At 40.6% G+C, this 17,960-nt stretch overlaps 1 protein-coding gene across 5 annotated transcripts in view; it reads left to right on the top strand.

Annotated features, from left to right (window-relative positions):
* Positions 1-17,960, top strand: part of LOC132837019 (transcription factor COE2) — a 268,330-nt gene that overhangs the window by 163,942 nt on the left and 86,428 nt on the right. For all 5 annotated transcript variants that reach the window (XM_060856660.1, XM_060856659.1, XM_060856662.1 and 2 more), the window contains one exon: positions 8,566-8,647. In XM_060856660.1, coding sequence (XP_060712643.1) covers positions 8,566-8,647 — 82 coding nt within the window. The remainder of the gene's footprint in view (positions 1-8,565; positions 8,648-17,960) is intronic.

Raw genomic sequence — 17,960 nt, 5'->3', positions numbered from 1 at the left:
CTCGATTAGATGTTTTACAGGTTTCCAAGTTCATCACTGATCTTACAAACTTGAACAACTGGATGGTTACTTTTGAAATGATTCTGGATTGCTCATGTATACCTCCTCCAGACCAACCTTTTGTTTCTCGACTTGATAAATATGCTTTCCTGTTGCCTTACACCATCATCCTCATTATCGATTTATCTCTCCTGCCTTTCAACCTATCATAGAGCTTCTCTCTTATTCTGTACCTCCTGCCCCACCTCTTAAGTTGCTTAAAACGTATTAAATCTTGGTTTTCTTGACTCTGGTGAAAGTCATCAACCTGAAATGCTGACTTTTGCTTATCTCTTCACAAATGCTATGTGACCTGCTAAATATTTCCAGCATTTTTTTTATCACACACACAGTTCAGTTTCTAATTTCACATTTCAAAACAATCAGCATGTCAGAAGGGGAAAATAAGGATTGGATTGGGAACTCAGAGTTGAGGATGAACACAGGGAGAGAACAAGAGGCATTCTGAGAATACAATTTGTAAAAGAAAAAAATCATGGATGTGGCCATCGCTGGCAAGGCCACAACTTTACACCCACCCCAAATTGGTCTTGACAAGGTGTCACTATGTTGCTTTCTTGAGTACAACAGGATGGCTTGCCAGGCCGTGTCAGAGAGCATCTCAGAATCATTACACGTTGCTGTGGGTCTGGAGTCACATGTCGGCTAGACTGGGTTGGAATGGCAGAATTATTCTTTAATGCACATTTTGTTTTCCAATACCCAGTGGTTTAATGGTCGCCACTGAGATAGCTCCACAGAGATCGGTATCCCATCACTTAGTCACCCTTTATTAAGAGTGCACAGTACTTGACACTGATCTGGCTTCCTCATATCCAGCTCTCAGTGTGAACAGAACCTCTGACATTACTGTTTTTACCTGTCATCCAGGACTCCCTGATTGGACCAGGTTAACAGCCTGGTTCAGGGAATTCAGATTCCATGAGGTCTACCTGGCTGATGTCATAACAATCACTGCAATCGTTACTAATGCTCATTTTATTCCAGGTTTATTAAGTGGACTACACTGAAGCTTCCCAGCAGTGGTGGCATGAAAATGGTTTACTTATCATTAGTTCAGACCTCTATATGAGCACTGTTTCCTGAAACCAGAGTTATAAATATCACAAAAGTACAAAAGAGAAGGAAGCCAGGAGAGGATTTGTTCATCAAGGATCTGGCTCAGGTAGCTTGTCTACATAAACTGGCTGAGATGGAGATCTTTTAATTACTTTTGGGAAATAAAAGTAACTCATGCTCCTGAATCAGAATGGCTTATCATTGATGTCAGCAAACCTATTGTTCCTTTTTGCCAAGGAAGGGCTCACCTCTGATATCCCCCTAAATGGTAAAAATAACTCTTGAGGCATTGAAGTAGGAATTTTCCTTGCAAAATTCTGAGTCCTTCCCTATGACAAGATATGATAGATGGAGGAGAGGTTCCAGGTTCAAGAGACATAAATCGATGCAAAGATGTCAAAAATGAAGATGATTCTTGAAAATTACAAAACAATGCCAGTATGTAGAACAAAATTTGTGAAGATGTTGAACTGAAAGTTGCACAAGATGGCTGACATTCTGGGCTTCTCCAAGTTATAATTTCAATGTAAAACGAGGATCTCTGAACACATTGCAGAATCTGATCAGCTCTGTTCACGTCTGATATTTAAAACCTTAAACCTTGATCGGTTCCTGTTTTCTTGGCACAACCCCACCCCCACTTCCATCTGGCTTCAGTCAGTAGTGGTCCCTTGTGTCAAGCCGTTAACACAGGCCTCTGGATATCGGAAAGCATGTACATAGAAATGATGGTAAACATTCAGTGAGTGAAAGAGTGCGATAGGAAATATTAACCTGCACAAGTAAAGAGACTTGGCTGACTGCTTTTTTGGGATACATACCTCTTCACAACTACCTCAAGTTCATGGAAAATTTTAGTAATCTTTCTCGGTTAGAAAGATTAGGTCAGAAATGCCCGATATGGCTGAGCTATGGTAGATCCTTAAAAAATGGAGAAGACCAAAAAAGGGAAAATTAAAATTGTCTCTCATTCTGTAGCTTTCCTGACTTCAACTTTGTCAAGAAAAAGTTCAGCTTCAATTTATATTAGCCTCCTGTGCCATCCTAATTTCACACACTTTTGTTTTAACTCTCACACAAATCCACTACCATAAAATTAGCCCACGTTCCTGGGCAATCAGGACCGCAGGAATTTTCGTCCTAACAGTTTGCAAACACATTCTTCATAACACAAAGGAACATTTATGTCATGAAAGATGAAGAGAAAAGATGAGGTAGGTTTTATGCTTTATGGAAAACAGATGTTTGCTGATCCCAAACCTACTGGTTGGTAGGAGTCTCAGAGCATGTGCAGCAAGGAGGTTTTAAACAAGATCGAGGCCAGGCCTGCACCAATGGGACAGAGATTTTAACAAAGAGAAAGGGTTCAAGAGAAAACACCGTAGTAGGCAATAGTTTTTAAGAAAGAACCAATTTGTTGTATCAGCTTTCTAATGCTCCATAACTCTCAGACTTCTGAAACCCAAACTCCAGCTTGCCATCAACATTAATCAACAACTTGCGTTTATATAAAGTCTTCAACATAGTGAAGCCTTTCAATGTGCTACATGGAATGTTAGTGAGCAAAATTTGACAACAAACCACAGAAGGAATGACAAAGGCAGATAATCAAAAGTTGAGTCAAAGAATATGCTTTAACTAATCTGTAAGGAGAAAAAGAAGGTAGAAAGATGAAGAGATGCAAGGAGGGTACTCCAGAGACTAGGGCCCATGTACCTGAAGGCACAGACAAGAATTGTGGAGAGATTTAAATCAGGAATGCTCAAGAGACCAGAAGTGAAGCAGAACAGGCACTCCAAAGGTTATAGTGCTGGACGAGATTTCACAGCTGGTGAAGAGTGAGATGCTGCAGGGATCTGGAAACAAAGGATGAGCAAACAAAGATGAGAATTTTAAAACTGGGTTAATGGCTAAATGGGGTGCTGTGAGTGAGTACATCAGGGGTTGTGCAGAGTAGAATATGTGGGGTCAGCAGAGTGTGCTAAAATAGTCTGGAGGTAACAAAGGTACAGTGAATGTTTCAGTTGTATATTAAGTGTTGAGGTTAAGGTTACTTCAGGAATCAATAATAGGTAAAAACAGCAAGTATTCCCATTCCTGTAACCCTGTTATTGAGTAGCATAACTAGGGGGAATGCATTTATGGCAGTTGGATAGGGACAAAATTAAACTGAAGTGGTCCCCATTACTGCCAATATTGACTGTGCAGTACCATTTAAAGAAAATAGCCAATTGGTAATTTATCAAGGATGACCTGTTCTCCCAGAACAGTAAGCTGTTGAAAAATCAAAATCTTTTGGGGAGGATATGATATCAGAAGTAAAATTAAAATATGCTTCAGGCAAAAGAAACAAACTGTATGTCATGCCTGCAAATAAAAGCTGCTTTTAATAAACAAATAAAGAAAGGTTGCTCTTTTAATTCCACTTCATCAAGGAACTGTCTCTCAAACTCTGACCTCTCAAAATTCAATGAACTGGAACTGAATGGCTATGGATTTTCAGACGTGTTCATCTCAAGTTTTAAAAAGTGCCAAGATTTAATAGTTCTTTTGTTCAAAATCATTCGAGAGCCATTGTCAGCCTGAGAGCAGCAACATTGTGAAGCAGTGTTCGTGCCTGTGTCTGTCTTGAGGGGGTTGTGGGACTGCACTACAAAATGTGGTTGTCATGGTGACCAGAAAAAATGAAACCACTTTGAGTTCACCTGGGACCAACAGCCACACATCTGCTATTTTAAGAGCTGGGCTTCTGGAATCCACCTTAACCCTTTCTGGTGATACTGTTTTCCCCTTCTCTCCCGAAGATGTTGACTGTTGTTGGAAGATGGTTCTCAGGCAGTAGCCAGCAACCTTGCATTTCTGCATCGGAGTGATCATTCTTCATACACCAGCCTACCCATTAGTCAGTGATGAGGCAATCAATGAAGGTTTGAGGTTAGGATAAGGAGCTCTGACTTTCATATCCCTTCCCTCATTCAGGTCTTGGAAGATAATTGTAATGCTCATCTGTTTGTCTGCCCCCTTATTTAGGCAGCCTAAGAATAGAGACAGCAGCAAACCTGTGTCTACCTTGCTCAATTTAGTTCAATCCGTACTTCTTTCACCAACAGACATAATGAGGAAATTCACATCTGCTTTCTGAAAACATCACATGACAGTTTAGAGTTTCCATTCTGCTGTACGTTTGTGTATTGTGGTCACCCCAACATAACTTCAGACAACCAAGAGAGTACATTATTTCTGTCAGTGGGAGGTCACACATCTCATATTATGGATGAGATGGCAGCCAATATCTCTGGGGTAGAGAAATGAGAAGAAATATCTGTAGATTCCAGATCTCAGTGAAATGCCTCATCCAAGTTTTTGCAGAGATGCAATAGATGCAATGCTGCCTCTCTTTAGTGTCAGCTCAGTGACTTAATTTAGCTGAGCACGGTAACTATTAGCCCCAGTGCAGAAGCTAGAATTAAAAGCTTATCTAATGGTGACCATGATCCCACCTGTCAAATTTGAGGTTTCTTGTGGAACAGGAATAGTGTTCCTACCTTTGGGACAGAAGGTCTAGGTTCAAGCCCCATCTGCAACAGGTTTGTAACATGCCAATTGAATACATAATTGGCTTAACAGCAGAAGACAGAAAGTGGTGGCAGAAGGTTGCTTTTAGGACTGAAGACCCTTCACTAGCAACGTTCCACAGTGATCTGTTCTGGGTCCTCTTTTGTTTGTCATTGATATGAATGATTTGGATTAGAATATAGAAGGCATGGTTAGTAAGTTTGCAGATGACACCAAAATTGGTTGCATAATAGACAGTGAAGAAGGTTTTTTTAAGATTGCAAAAAGATCTTGATCAAATTGGCTAAAAGACTGAAAAATGGCAGATGGAGTTCAATTTGAATAAATGCAATTTAGTGCAATAAATGCACTTCAGTACAACAAACTGGGGCAGAACTTAGATAAGTAATAGTAGGGCCTTGGTTAGTGTTGCAGAACAGAAGGACCTAGGGGTTCAAATGCATAATTCTTTGACGTTTGCATCACATATGGAGAGGATGGTTAAAAAGGAATTTAGCACACTTGCTTTCCTGACTCAGTAGTTTGAGTATAGGAGTTGGGAAGTCATGTTCAGGTTGTACAGGACATTGGTGTGACCTCTTCTGGAATATGTGTCCAGTTCTGGGTGCCCAGATAGAGGAAGAATGGATAATTATGAAGCTAGAGAGGGTTCAGAGATGATTTACCAGGATGTTGCCATGTATAGAAGGTTTGAGTTATAAAGGAATGCTAGATAGGCAGGGACCCACTTTTCACTGGACTGTAGGAGGTTGACAGGTATCCTTGTAGAGGTTTATAAAATCATGAGAGGTAGAGGGAGGGTTAATGGGAGGTGTCTTTCTCCTAGGCTGGGGGATTTCAAGACTAAGGGACATGTTTTTTAAGGTGAAAGGAGAAAGATTTAATAAAGACACAAGGGACAAATTTTCACAGTTCATGTGGGGAATGAACTTGCAGTAGAAGGGTGCAATTATGACAGGCACATGAACAGGAAAGGTTTGGAGGATACTGGCCAGGACAGGCAGGTAGGACCAGTTTAGTTTGGGATTATGTTCAGCATGGACTGATTGGACCAAAGGATCTGTTGCCATCCTGTATGACTCTATAACTACATGTCTGAGAAGGCTGATTCAAAATTTACATTTTTTTAATGAACAGTAGCGACCCAATGCTTGGGCTAGTTCACTATTCAAAACTTAATCAAGCAAATGGCATTAATGCCTGTCCTTCTAGCATAGCTTTAAACATAACTCACATGCAGAAGTATTTGCAGTTACGAATGCATTATGGAATTTCACTATCGCTGACTTTGCCCTCTAGCTTTCTTTCATTATTTGATTCGGAAGCATGGAAGATAATCAGGGGCCCTCTTCAGTTTTCCTTGGTCCCTCTTTCACAGTAATATGATTTGTTAGATAGCTACCAAAACCTATAGTAGAGGATAAATTTATATCTTGATTCTCAAATGAAGTTCTTTCATAGAACACTAAAATTCATTCCAAATGAAATTTGGTTGAACACAAACTGTAGGAATATTACAATGAATAGATTGGGATCTTTGGCAGTTCCATCTGTGAAAACACAGAAAGTCTTCTCAGCGAAATTGAAAAATGTTACTCTCATGTAATAATACTGCTATTCCTTAGCGTGCTGTTTGGAGAGTGGAGATGTCGACACTTTGCATCCAACCTACCATGAAACCGATGTGTGCATGCTTGAGTAAGTGGTGCAGACCAAAGTTATTCCAATATGCACCCATATCATACTTGAGTGTGTTTGCTAAGTTAGTCCATCAGAAATCTAACTAATGTCTAAACAGTGCTGTCCCAATCCTGGAAGTGTTTGATGCAACAATGTAGAGGGGACTTATTCTGGATCAAACCTTCTGCTGGTCGTGGATTGGGAATGTTTGATTGGACAGTATAAAGCAAGCTTCACCCTGTACCAAGTGTGCTCTGTAGTCTTCAACACAGATTGTGGAGAGTTACCTTTACGCTGGTTCTCAACCACACTGGAACTGCACTGGGGGTATGCAATGGGATGGTATCAAGGGACCTTTACGACATATCATACCAGTACCAGCTATGGCATTGTATGTTGGGACAGTTAAGGAAAACCTTTATTAGTACCTAACCAGCGGTGGACCTGCCATCAGAATGTTTCATGAGAAACTGTGGGGAGGAGGTTTATTCTCTAACTCATGCTGTCCAGGTCCTTGCGCTGTTTGATGTTGAATTTTAATTCCTGAAGTAGGAAATATTTCTTCCCAAGCATGAAGAACAAATGAAATAAAACTGCAGATTGTGCAGACAGCAACCATATCAGAAAATGACTATTGAAATATCTGAAGGAATGAGAACATGAGAAAACAGAATGTTTTTCTTGTAATATCAATTCAAAGTCATTATTTGGGGATGACTGTTGGATATGAATCAAGAAATTCTTGGACTGATTATTGGTTAAGTGTTGCTTCATTCCGATAGGCACTAAATTATGCTGTGCTCGAGATGATAAAATACACATGCTATAGGGATGGATTCAAACCTTTAAAGCAAGGACTGGCCTCTTTCATTTTACATCACCATATTACTTGTTGGTTTGTAAGGATTCCAACTGACAATATTCTTCAGATTGTGAGTTGACAATGTTGCCAAAACTTAAGCATATAGATCAGGATGGTTCAAGATTAACTGTTTGGTCTGTACTGACATAATGGATCAATTCCATAATGCTTTTTAAAATCACATCTGTGTGTCAATATATCAATAAAACTTAAATTTTGAAATCTCATTCTTGATTTAAAGACTCTGCTATGTCAACAGCTTTATCCAGCCATTCAAGATTTCTGTGCTTCTCTAGTTTGAGCTCTTGCACTTGAATAATGTCATCATTGCTGGCAGTGCCTTCAGCTGTTTGAGTTGTCAGCTTGAGAATTCTCCTCCTGAAAGTTGCTGTCACTCTTTCTCCTCTCTTAAGCAACATCTTAAAACTTCCCTGATATGTTGAGATTTTGGTAATGGCATTAATATCACCTTTGATGGCTTGGGGCCATATTTCATTTGTGAATGCTCTTACAAAGTGCTTTGGAGGTTTTACAATCTTATAAATACAAGTTGTCACAAATATGATGATCCATGAAGTTGCAGGTCTTCACTAAAATCTTAAATGATGATCCACATTTGAACCCCACTCTCAGCAGAAGCTGCTTTCTACGATACAATTACCCTATGGCCCCAAGAGAATCTTGGAATGGCACAGCACAAAAGAAGTCCATAAAGCCCATCATGCCTGTACAAACTCTTTAGAAGAGTTCTCTGTGGGAAAAGTAGCCAGCCATTGATGCTGACTGAGGACAGAGATTTCCCCTTAAACTTAACCTGAAGAACGAACTGATATGGGGTGTCCAAATTAAGAAAACCAAAGGATCAGTTGATGGCACAATAGAGGGAAATGAATGAGAAAAATGTCTTGGGTTAAAATAAACCTGTTCTCCTAATATATTGAGGTTTGTACTGCTTTATAACAAAAGACCAGGAACATAACTACCTCAATGACTGTCTACCTCTCATTCAGCTCCATCTGATTCCTCTTTCTATTTCATCACAAGACCTCACTTCACTTGCTTGCTTCTTTATCCGTCACTGTGCATAATGTGATTTCTTTCTGCACTTCTGCCAGTCTCCTCTCTGCTTCTATTTGTTCTTTTTTTGGTCTGCTCTCATATCCTGTCTAATTCCATCCTTTGCAATGGGCTGCCAATTAAACTTGTTTTACTTCGTATGAACAGCAAGAGAAGTTTTCTTGTCACAATACTGACAGCAAATGGATTTTACTACAGTATGTTGTGCTTTAGAGTGTTACATTGACAAGGGATTTTTTTTTTGTTTTCAGATTCTTCTTAAAGTTCTTCCTCAAGTGCAATCAGAATTGTTTGAAAACAGCCGGAAACCCACGAGACATGCGCCGATTCCAGGTACTGTTCAAAATTCCATACCCATCCTTGAGTATTTCACCAAGGGAATAAGTGAGGCTGAAGATTCCTCTGGAAAGGGACAGCATAATGCTGGTGAGCTCCTTTACATTTCTGAACAAACTGTGGGAAATGACGCACACCCCGGATATCTTGTGGAACACCAATAAATAATAACCTCCTTCTAAACTGAGAAGCCTGACTGCTCTTCTTGTTCCTGATCCCAATACAATGATTCGAATTGCTACATTTGCGACAAGCGTCCTGGCAGAGATGGGGTCACTCAGCCCAAAAGGGTGCACTGATACCAATAGGCTCCTAATGAGTGAGCTCAGTAACTCATGAAAGGAAATGTAAAATAATTAGAAATAACCAGAAATAATTTTGAATATTCACAGCTGACACTGAGAAGTTTCAGATAAAATTATCTGTGGGGAGCAAGTGAGGTGGGATGGATCAGACGGTCCTTTTACCTCCTGCTTCTCAGTCTTAGGATAAATTCTGTCTCCATTGAGGATCTTAAATAAAATTAGCTCTGAGAATCTTAATTTACTGCCTGATATAATGACCTGACCCACAGTTCATAACTAGAAACATAGAAAACAGTAGCAACAGTAAACCATTCAGCCCTTCAAACCTGCTTCTCCATTCAATATGACCATGCCTCATCCTGTTATTCAGTCCCCTGTTCCTGCTTTCTCCCCATACCCTTTGATCCTTCTCACCCTCAGAACTATATGTAACTCTTTGTTCCAAACAATGTTTTGGCGTCAACTACTTCCCTTGGCAGAAAATTCCACAGGCTCACTGTCCTAAATGGCCGACTCCATATCATTCGAATGTGATCCCAGGATCTGATTTCAAAACTAACTCATAATTTTGAATCGCACCCACAGAGGTCAGAGGAGAAATTGTTATTTTGGTCCAGTGCGAATGTTTTAATGATGTGGAGGTGCCAGTGTAGGATAGGATTGGACAAAGTTAAAAATCACACAATACCAGGTTATAGTCCAACAGGTTTATTTGGAAGTACTAGTTTTTGGAGTGCTGCTCCTTCATCAGGTTGCTGTGGAGCAGAATCATCAGATACAGAATTTATAATTAAAGATCACAGTGATCTTTTGCTATAAATTCTGTGTTTTATGATATATCTATAACCTGGTGTTGTGTAAATGTTTTATTGACATTGATAGAGATGCACAACTGGAATATTGTAATTGGAGCTTTTTGGTTGTATCTCACCATGTTGCAACTGACTCTGAAGTATTTGATGGGACAATGTAAAAGGAGCTTGACTGCATCTAACACTAAATGCTTGATGCGAAGGCAGAAGGAGCCTAACTCTTCACTTAAACCATGCTGTCACTTAGTTGGGAGTATAGGATGGAACAGCCTGGAGCAAATTTTACTGTGCATGCTAACAGGAAGCAAGTGGGAGGATTGGTAAGTGTAAGTGTTGTGTCAAAGGGATCGGTGCTGGGTCCACAACTATTTATACTGTCAATCAATAATTTGGATGACAGGACTGAAGATATGATAGCTAAATATTCTGATGAAACCAAGGTGCTTGGAAAGTAAATTGTCAGGACGAGGTAGAGAATTTACATAAGCTAAAAAATGGCAAGTAGGGGAGAATGTGGGAGAAGGTGGACTTGTTCACTTTAACAGGATGAATAGAAGAGCAATAGTTTCTTCAAATTGAATGAGATTTCAGAATTCAGTGGTACAGAGGCAGTGCGCATGAATTGAAAAACATGTTAGCAGGCAGAAACAGCAAGTGATTAGAATGTTTTGCTGCATCTGTCTGGGACTTTGCTGAGATCATATTTAAAGTATTGTCTGTAGTTCATTTCTTCTTGTTTGAAGGAAAGGTAAAAGTGCATTCAAAGCAGTTCGGAAAAGGTTCACCTGACTCACTCCTGGGATGAGGGGCTTCTGTGCTCAGGAACATTTCAACAGGTTGTGCCTCAACTATTACATTTTAGAAGAAAGAAAAGTGATATTATGAAAACATGGAACATCATGAGCAGATTTGATATTATGGATATTGGGAAGATACTTCATCTTGCAAAGGAGTGTCATGTCCTCAGGGACACCGCTGAAAAATATGAGGCCTTGGTTTTAAGGAGTAGCAAAGGCTTTTTTGCCTCCTTTACAAGGCTATTAATATTTGGAATTCTCTTTCAACTCTGGAGGACAAATTTTATCAATTTAACATTCAATAGATTTTTGATGGACATGGGAATATCAGGATGACAGGCACTCAGGAAAGTGAAGTTGAGACCACAAATAGATCAGACATGATCTTATTAAATGGTGAACCAGACTCAAAGGGCCAAATGGTCTATTACTGCTGCTAAGTGCTCTGTTCCTAACAATTTGTATTCACCAGAATACAAAATATTGATTGGCATTGCATTGGGAGCTCAACTTTGCATTTAAACCTTGTTTTCAGATGACTGAGAATATTTGACAGGACAACGTGGTGAGATTTGTACTTTTTTAGATGAATTTTATTGAGGAATACAAAATCATGATGTTCAAAGCTTGATACAGAAAGCACTTTATTCCAGTATTAATATTCCTCATCTTAAGGATCATAAATTTAAAAAGGGACTCAATAATACAATAAGGCAAGCATGGCAATATCAAATGGACTGGAAAATAGCTCATCATTGTGGTAAAAGATGATTGCTGAAGGGGTTAATTATGGATGTGGTACTGACTCTCCCATTTGACTGATGTGATTCAATCTGTAGGTGCAGACAAGGAGTTTTACTCAAGGTTTTGAAGGGAGCAGATGAAGCTGCACAGCTCCTCAATGACCTCATAATTATGCCTGACCAAATGTCGTTAATCTTCTTACTATCAGATAATCAAACCTTTTGGGTCTTGTAACAATGTCCGCTTCTCTGGGCCAGAAAATTCAGGTTCAGTCCCACATAAGGTGTGTCATAATATGTCTGAACAGATTGATTAAAAATAATTGCAATAAATCTAATAAGAAGGCTTCCTTTTCAGTAGATATTCCACAGTGGTGCATCCAAGGCCATTAACCACTAGATAGGTTCAAGATAGAGGAGGATTGGTGGTGCCCATACCCAGTATTACGTATTGATAGAGGTGGCAAACACCAAAATGGACCAAGAATGGTCATTGAAGAAAACATCACAATTACCAACTGGAGGTAAACAGTCAACACAGATGCCAAAACCATCACAACATTTGCTTTTAATCAAAATTTTCTCGTGTTGTTTTGGCAGAGACATTTTTAACAGATTAGAACACAAGCAGAAAATATAGATCATGGGAAAAAAAATCTTCAAATCCCAATCCTGACTGCATTTCCAAGATGCAAGAGGTTTTTGTAGCTAGAAGGATTTATTCCCAGTGTTTTGGGGATTTGCATGGGACTATAAGCAACCCCCTGGATCTGAGTGCAGCGGATCTCAGTTTTGAAAGTCAAGCATTGCAGAAGAAAAGGGAACAGGAAATGGAGGGAGGTGTTAGAGGAAGCTGTCAGGAGATGACTGATAGATACCAGATGGCTCGGGTCAGTTTCATTGACCCAGGAAACTGACAAGAGGGACTAGTGCTGGCACTGGCCAAAGTGCTCAGCCCTCCCTGCTGCAATCACAACACATTACTGAAACCTCGTTTAAATGATTAAGTAGACTGATTCACTCATTTCACAGATTATGTTACATCTCAAACATGGATCTTCCACAGATGCCTTTAGTTTGCCAGATGAAAGAAATTAATTTGTTAAACCCTCCCCTTTGCTCCTGAAGGCTGGGATGCATTTTTTGTAAAAACGAGCTGTCCTCTTGTAGTCTCACCCAGCTGGCTATTCCTCGTGTGTTAACCTTAATTTAGAGTGTCAAGAACGTTTCAGATCAGCCTGTAATTGCTCTTACCCTTATTTGCCAATCACAATCAAGATCAGAATGATAGCTGGTTCTCATCTCTTTTTCTGATGGTTCTGAGGCTAATTATAGTAGCAGGAGAAGCTGTTTTGAGCTGCAGAATGGATAGGGGTTTGAGAATATTGTTTTAAGGAGATTGGTGAAAGTTTCAGAAACAGCATGACAAAAGATTTATTTCATACATTGCAATATGTGGTCAGAGCCCCAAAATACTGCAGGTGTTTTGAGCCCTCAAATCTGGAGACATGAGTTCAGTGGTTGGCTGGCAAAACATCTTTGTGAGACTGATGGATTGTCACACCTAAAGGTATCGAGGAAACCTCAGGCAGAGAGATAGCAAATTGAGATAATAAGTGGGCTGACTGTCCAAAGCCTGCTTCTGATCTGAGAACAATCGCTTACAGACATTTACCTGATTTTCCTTCCAGGAATGTTAAAAAAGGAGTTAGAAAATTGCTTTAACACAAGTGTCTGTGTGCGCTTTCATTCAACTTCTATGTATGAGAGTGAGTCTAATTAGAATCAGAATCCCTACAGTGTGGAAACAGGCCCTTTGGCCCAACAATTCCACACCGTTCCTCCAAAGAGTAACCCACTCAGACCTATTCCCCTACCCTATTACTCTACATTTACCCCTGACTAATGCACCTAACCGACACATCCCTGACCACTATGGGCAATTTAGATTGGATTCTCTACAGTATGGAAACAGGCCATTTGGCCCAACAAGTCCACACCAACCCTCAGAAGAGTAACCCCCACCCAGATCCATTTCCCTCTGACTAAGGCTCCTAACACTATGTGCTCCTAACACAATTTAGCATGGTCAATTCACCTTACATGCATATCTCTGGACTATGGGAGGAAACCAGAGCACCTGGAGGAAACCCACGCAGATCTGGGGAGGATGCGCAAACTCCACAGAGACAGTCACCTAAAGCTGGAATCGAACCTGGGTCTCTGGCGCTGTGAGGCAGCAGTGTTAACCACTGAGCCACTGTGCTGCCCCAACTTGAGTAATTTGCTGCAACTCACATGCTCAATTTTGTAAATATACCAAATTATGATGAGAATTTAAAGTCTCCTATTTCTGAGAAAATACAAGTCCAGTATCCTCAATACTTTCTCAGGAATTAGATTTCACATATACTTGGTGTGGAAGTGATGGTTTCAGAACAGCCATTTTGGGATAGAAAGAAAAATAATGTCTCATCCCAAGTCCTGCAAACCAGTTTAAAAAAAGGAGTCAGGATAAATGAACTTCAATTTGCACCCAAAACCAAGAATCCTGAAAATCATGTGTTCGACTGTACACATCAATGCAACCAGTGCAACAAAATAACAGTAAACTTACTCCTTCGGTGATTTGAAAAAAAGCCCAGCAAAATTGGCTCCTTTTTAAAGCAAAGTTAATTTGATCTGGGAAAAAGGTATTCTCAAGGGAAGGGATCCTTTATAAATTAACCTCTTGTAACCAAGAGAGGGTGGGTGAATAAAGAAATACAGTCCATTCATGACTTTTCATCTGGAAACTGAACAGTGTGGGGTATTCTGTCTGGAGCTGTAACACGTTGGGAAGGGTCATCCAGGGTCTGGTTGAACACATAGCTAATTCCTAGGATCTGGAACGGATGGTCCAAAAGGTTGGTGGAAGTAGCCTCAACCGTAATTTTCAAAGTACTTTGGAATTTGGGTGATGGTAAGAAAATTGCAGGAAAATGGGGAAACAGAGGCAGGGTCAAAAATCATTGGATTGTTTAATTAAAGATTCATCACAAGGTTTAGTGGGCGGCACGGTGGCACAGTGGTTAGCACTGCTGCCTCACAGCGCCTGTAGACCCGGGTTCAATTCCCGACTCAGGCGACTGACTGTGTGGAGTTTGCACGTTCTCCCCGTGTCTGCGTGGGTTTCCTCCGGGTGCTCCGGTTTCCTCCCACAGTCCAAAGATGTGCGGGTCAGGTGAATTGGCCATGCTAAATTGCCCGTAGTGTTAGGTAAGGGGTAAATGTTGGGGTATGGGTGGGTTGCGCTTTGGCGGGTCGGTGTGGACTTGTTGGGCCGAAGGGCCTGTTTCCACACTGTAAGTCTAAGTCTAAGTCTAATGACGGGCTGACTGGCATTTTGATCTGGATCAGTATATGATTACTGCTTCCCTGCTTGAGAGCTTCTAACTCAGCGTAGCCTCATGATTGATTCTGGATTGATACACTGCTACAAACTAGTTCTATCGACTTGACCGGAGCATTTTAGACTAACTCATCCCATTTTGAAGTTTATTATTTATTCCTGTCAATCATCTCACAATGTGACAGATACCACTCTGTTGACAAAGAGAGCAGGCAGGTATGTGATCTGTCACAAAGCATTCTCATTGCGACTGCAGATTTGGCGAGTAAGACTGGTGCAATGGTGTCATTCACCGTGTCCCACATGCCACCCAAGTACTTACCCAATATCAGAAAGTCATAACTCAGAGAAAACTCAAGTGCTTTTTCAAAAATAAGTGAATTAATCAACTGTGTGTAGTCCTGACAGAGATCACACATTGAATAAATAGCTCTTACGACTCCACTCCTGATTACCACCCGATCAATGACACATCATTTGTCAATCATTCAAGCATTTTTTTCCATTTCACTGCATGAATCTTAATTTTGAAATTGGTTTGCGTCTGTCTTCTCACATTTTGTAGTGAATTTCTAGACATTTTTTCACTTCAAATTCATTTTCTCTCATGCACTTAATATTGTAAAATCATAAATGAGTTTTTTGTATATGATTCTAGTACGTATTAGATATGAGATATCAGATTGCAGTTTTCAGTTCCAGTGATTGATGATAGGAACATTTGTGTCATGCACCAAAATCTACGCGCTCTGGAACCATTCTTGCCAGAGCTCATGATTCATTGACATATTCAATGCAAGTTCTCAGATAGCTGAGATCTCACACAGGAGGGGTACCTGGATTGTTGCCATTCCTCTTACAATGTAAAGGGCTGCAGCAGTCATTTGAAATCATGCATGCTTTAAGCAGTGAAAAGTTTATATTCATATTTATTTCATGAAATACTAAATACAGTTAAAAATCTAATATATCAAACACTCCCAGGACAGGGACAGCACATTGAACTCTTCAGTGATATTGCAGTCACATATTTGAAGGACAGGCATAATCTGAGCAGAAATGCAATGTTAAACTCAGTCATAAAGATGTACAGCATGGAAACGGACACTATGGTCCAACTTGTTCATGCCGACCAGATATCCCAACCCAATCTAGTCCCACCTGCCAGCACCTGGCCCATATCCCTCCAAACCCTTCCTATTCATATACCCATCCAAATGCCTTTTAAATGTCGCAATTGTACTAGCCTCCACCACTTCCTCTGGCAGCTTATTCCACATCTCTGCATGAAAACGTTGCCCCTTAGGTCTCTTTTATATCTTTCCCCTCTCACCCTAAACCTATGCCCTCTAGTTCTGTACTCCCTCACCACAGAGAAAAGACATTGTCTATTTACCCTAAACATGCCCCTCATGATTTTGTATACCTCTATAAGGTCACCCCCCAGCCTCTGATGCTCCAGGGAAAATAGCCCAAACCTATTCAACCTCTCCCTATAGCTCCAATCCTCCAACCCTGGCAACATCCTTGTAAATCTTTTCTGAACCCTTTCAAGTTTCACAACATCCTTGTAAATCTTTTCTGAACCCTTTCAAGTTTCATAACATCCTTCCAATAGGAAGGAGACCAGAACTGCACCCAATATTCCAACAGTGGCCTAACCAATGTCATGTACAGCCGTAACATGTCCTCTGAACTCCTATACTCAATATACTGACCAATAAAAGAAAGCATACCACACCTTCTTCACTACCCTATCTACCTGCGACTCAACTTTCAAGGAGCTATGAACCTGCGCCACAAGGTCTCTTTGTTCAGCAACATTCCCTAGGACCTTACCATTAAATGTATAAGTCCTGCTCAGATTTGCTTTCCCAAAATGCAGCACCTTGTATTTATCTAAATTAAACCTCATCTGCCACTTCTCAGCCCATTGGCCCTTCTGATCAAGATCCCATTGTAATCCAAGGTAACCTTCTTAGCTGTCCACTACACCTCCAATTTTGGTGTCATCTGCAAATTTACTAACCATACTTCCTATGCTCACATCCAAATCATTTATATAAATGACAAAAAGTAGTGGACCCAGCATCAATCCTTGTGGCACTCCACTGGTCACAGGCCTCCAGTCTGAAAAACAATCTTCCACCACTGCCCTATTGTCTGCTACCTTTGAGCCAGTTCTATATCCAAATGGTGAGTTCTCCCTGTATTCCGTGAGATCTAACCTTGCTAACCAGTCTCCCAGGGGGAACCTTGTCGAATGCTTGACTGAAGTCCATATAGATCACGTCGATCGCTCTGCCCTCATCAATCCTCTTTGTTACTTCTTCAAAAAACTCAATCAAGTTTGTGAGACATGATTTCATTCACACAAAGCCAAACTGACTATTCCTAACCAGACCTTGCCTTTCCAAATACATGTACATCCTGTCCCTCAGGATTCCATCCAAACACTTGCCCACCATCGATGTCAGGCTCACCGGTCTATAGTTCCCTGGCTTGCCCTTACCACCTTTCTTAAAAAGCAGCACCACGTTAGCCAACCAGATTTATCCACTTCTATGCGTTTCAAGACATCCAGCACTTCCTCCTTTTTCCAAGATGTCACCATCTATTTCCCTACATTCTATATCTTCCACATCCTTTTCCACAGTAAACACCGATCGAAACTGACTTCATCACCCCCTGCCAAACCACACACACACACACACTTACTTCAGACTACAATATGATGTTGATCAGATGGGCAAAAGGGCTGAGGAGTGGCAGATGTACTTTAATTTAGATAAACGTGATGTGCTGCATTTTGGTACGGCAAATCAGGGCAGTACTTATACACTTAATGGTAAGGTCCGAGGGAGTGTTTGCTGAAGAAAGAGATCTTCGGGTGCAGGTTCATAGTTCCTTGAAAGTGGAGTCACAAGTGAACAGGATAGTGAAGAAGACGTTTGATACACTTGCCCTTGTTGGTCAGTGCTTTGAATGAGGGAGTTGGTCGGTCATGTTGCAGCTGTACACATTGGTTGGGCCACTTTTGGAATACTGCATTCAATTCTGGTCTCTCTGGCATGGGAAAGATGCTGTGAAACTTGAAAGGGTTCAGATAAGATTTAAAAGGCTGTTGCCAGGGTTGCAGGGTTTGAGCTATATGGAGAGGCTGAATAGTTGGGGCTATTCTCCCTGGAGTATCGCAAGCTGAGGTCTGACCTCATAGAGGCTTTTAAAATTATGAGGGGCACGGATAGGGTGAATAGCCAAG

Source organism: Hemiscyllium ocellatum, chromosome 48 (assembly GCF_020745735.1).
Source record: "Hemiscyllium ocellatum isolate sHemOce1 chromosome 48, sHemOce1.pat.X.cur, whole genome shotgun sequence".
Lineage (NCBI taxonomy): Eukaryota > Metazoa > Chordata > Chondrichthyes > Orectolobiformes > Hemiscylliidae > Hemiscyllium > Hemiscyllium ocellatum.
This window is presented reverse-complemented; position numbering and strand designations above follow the sequence as displayed.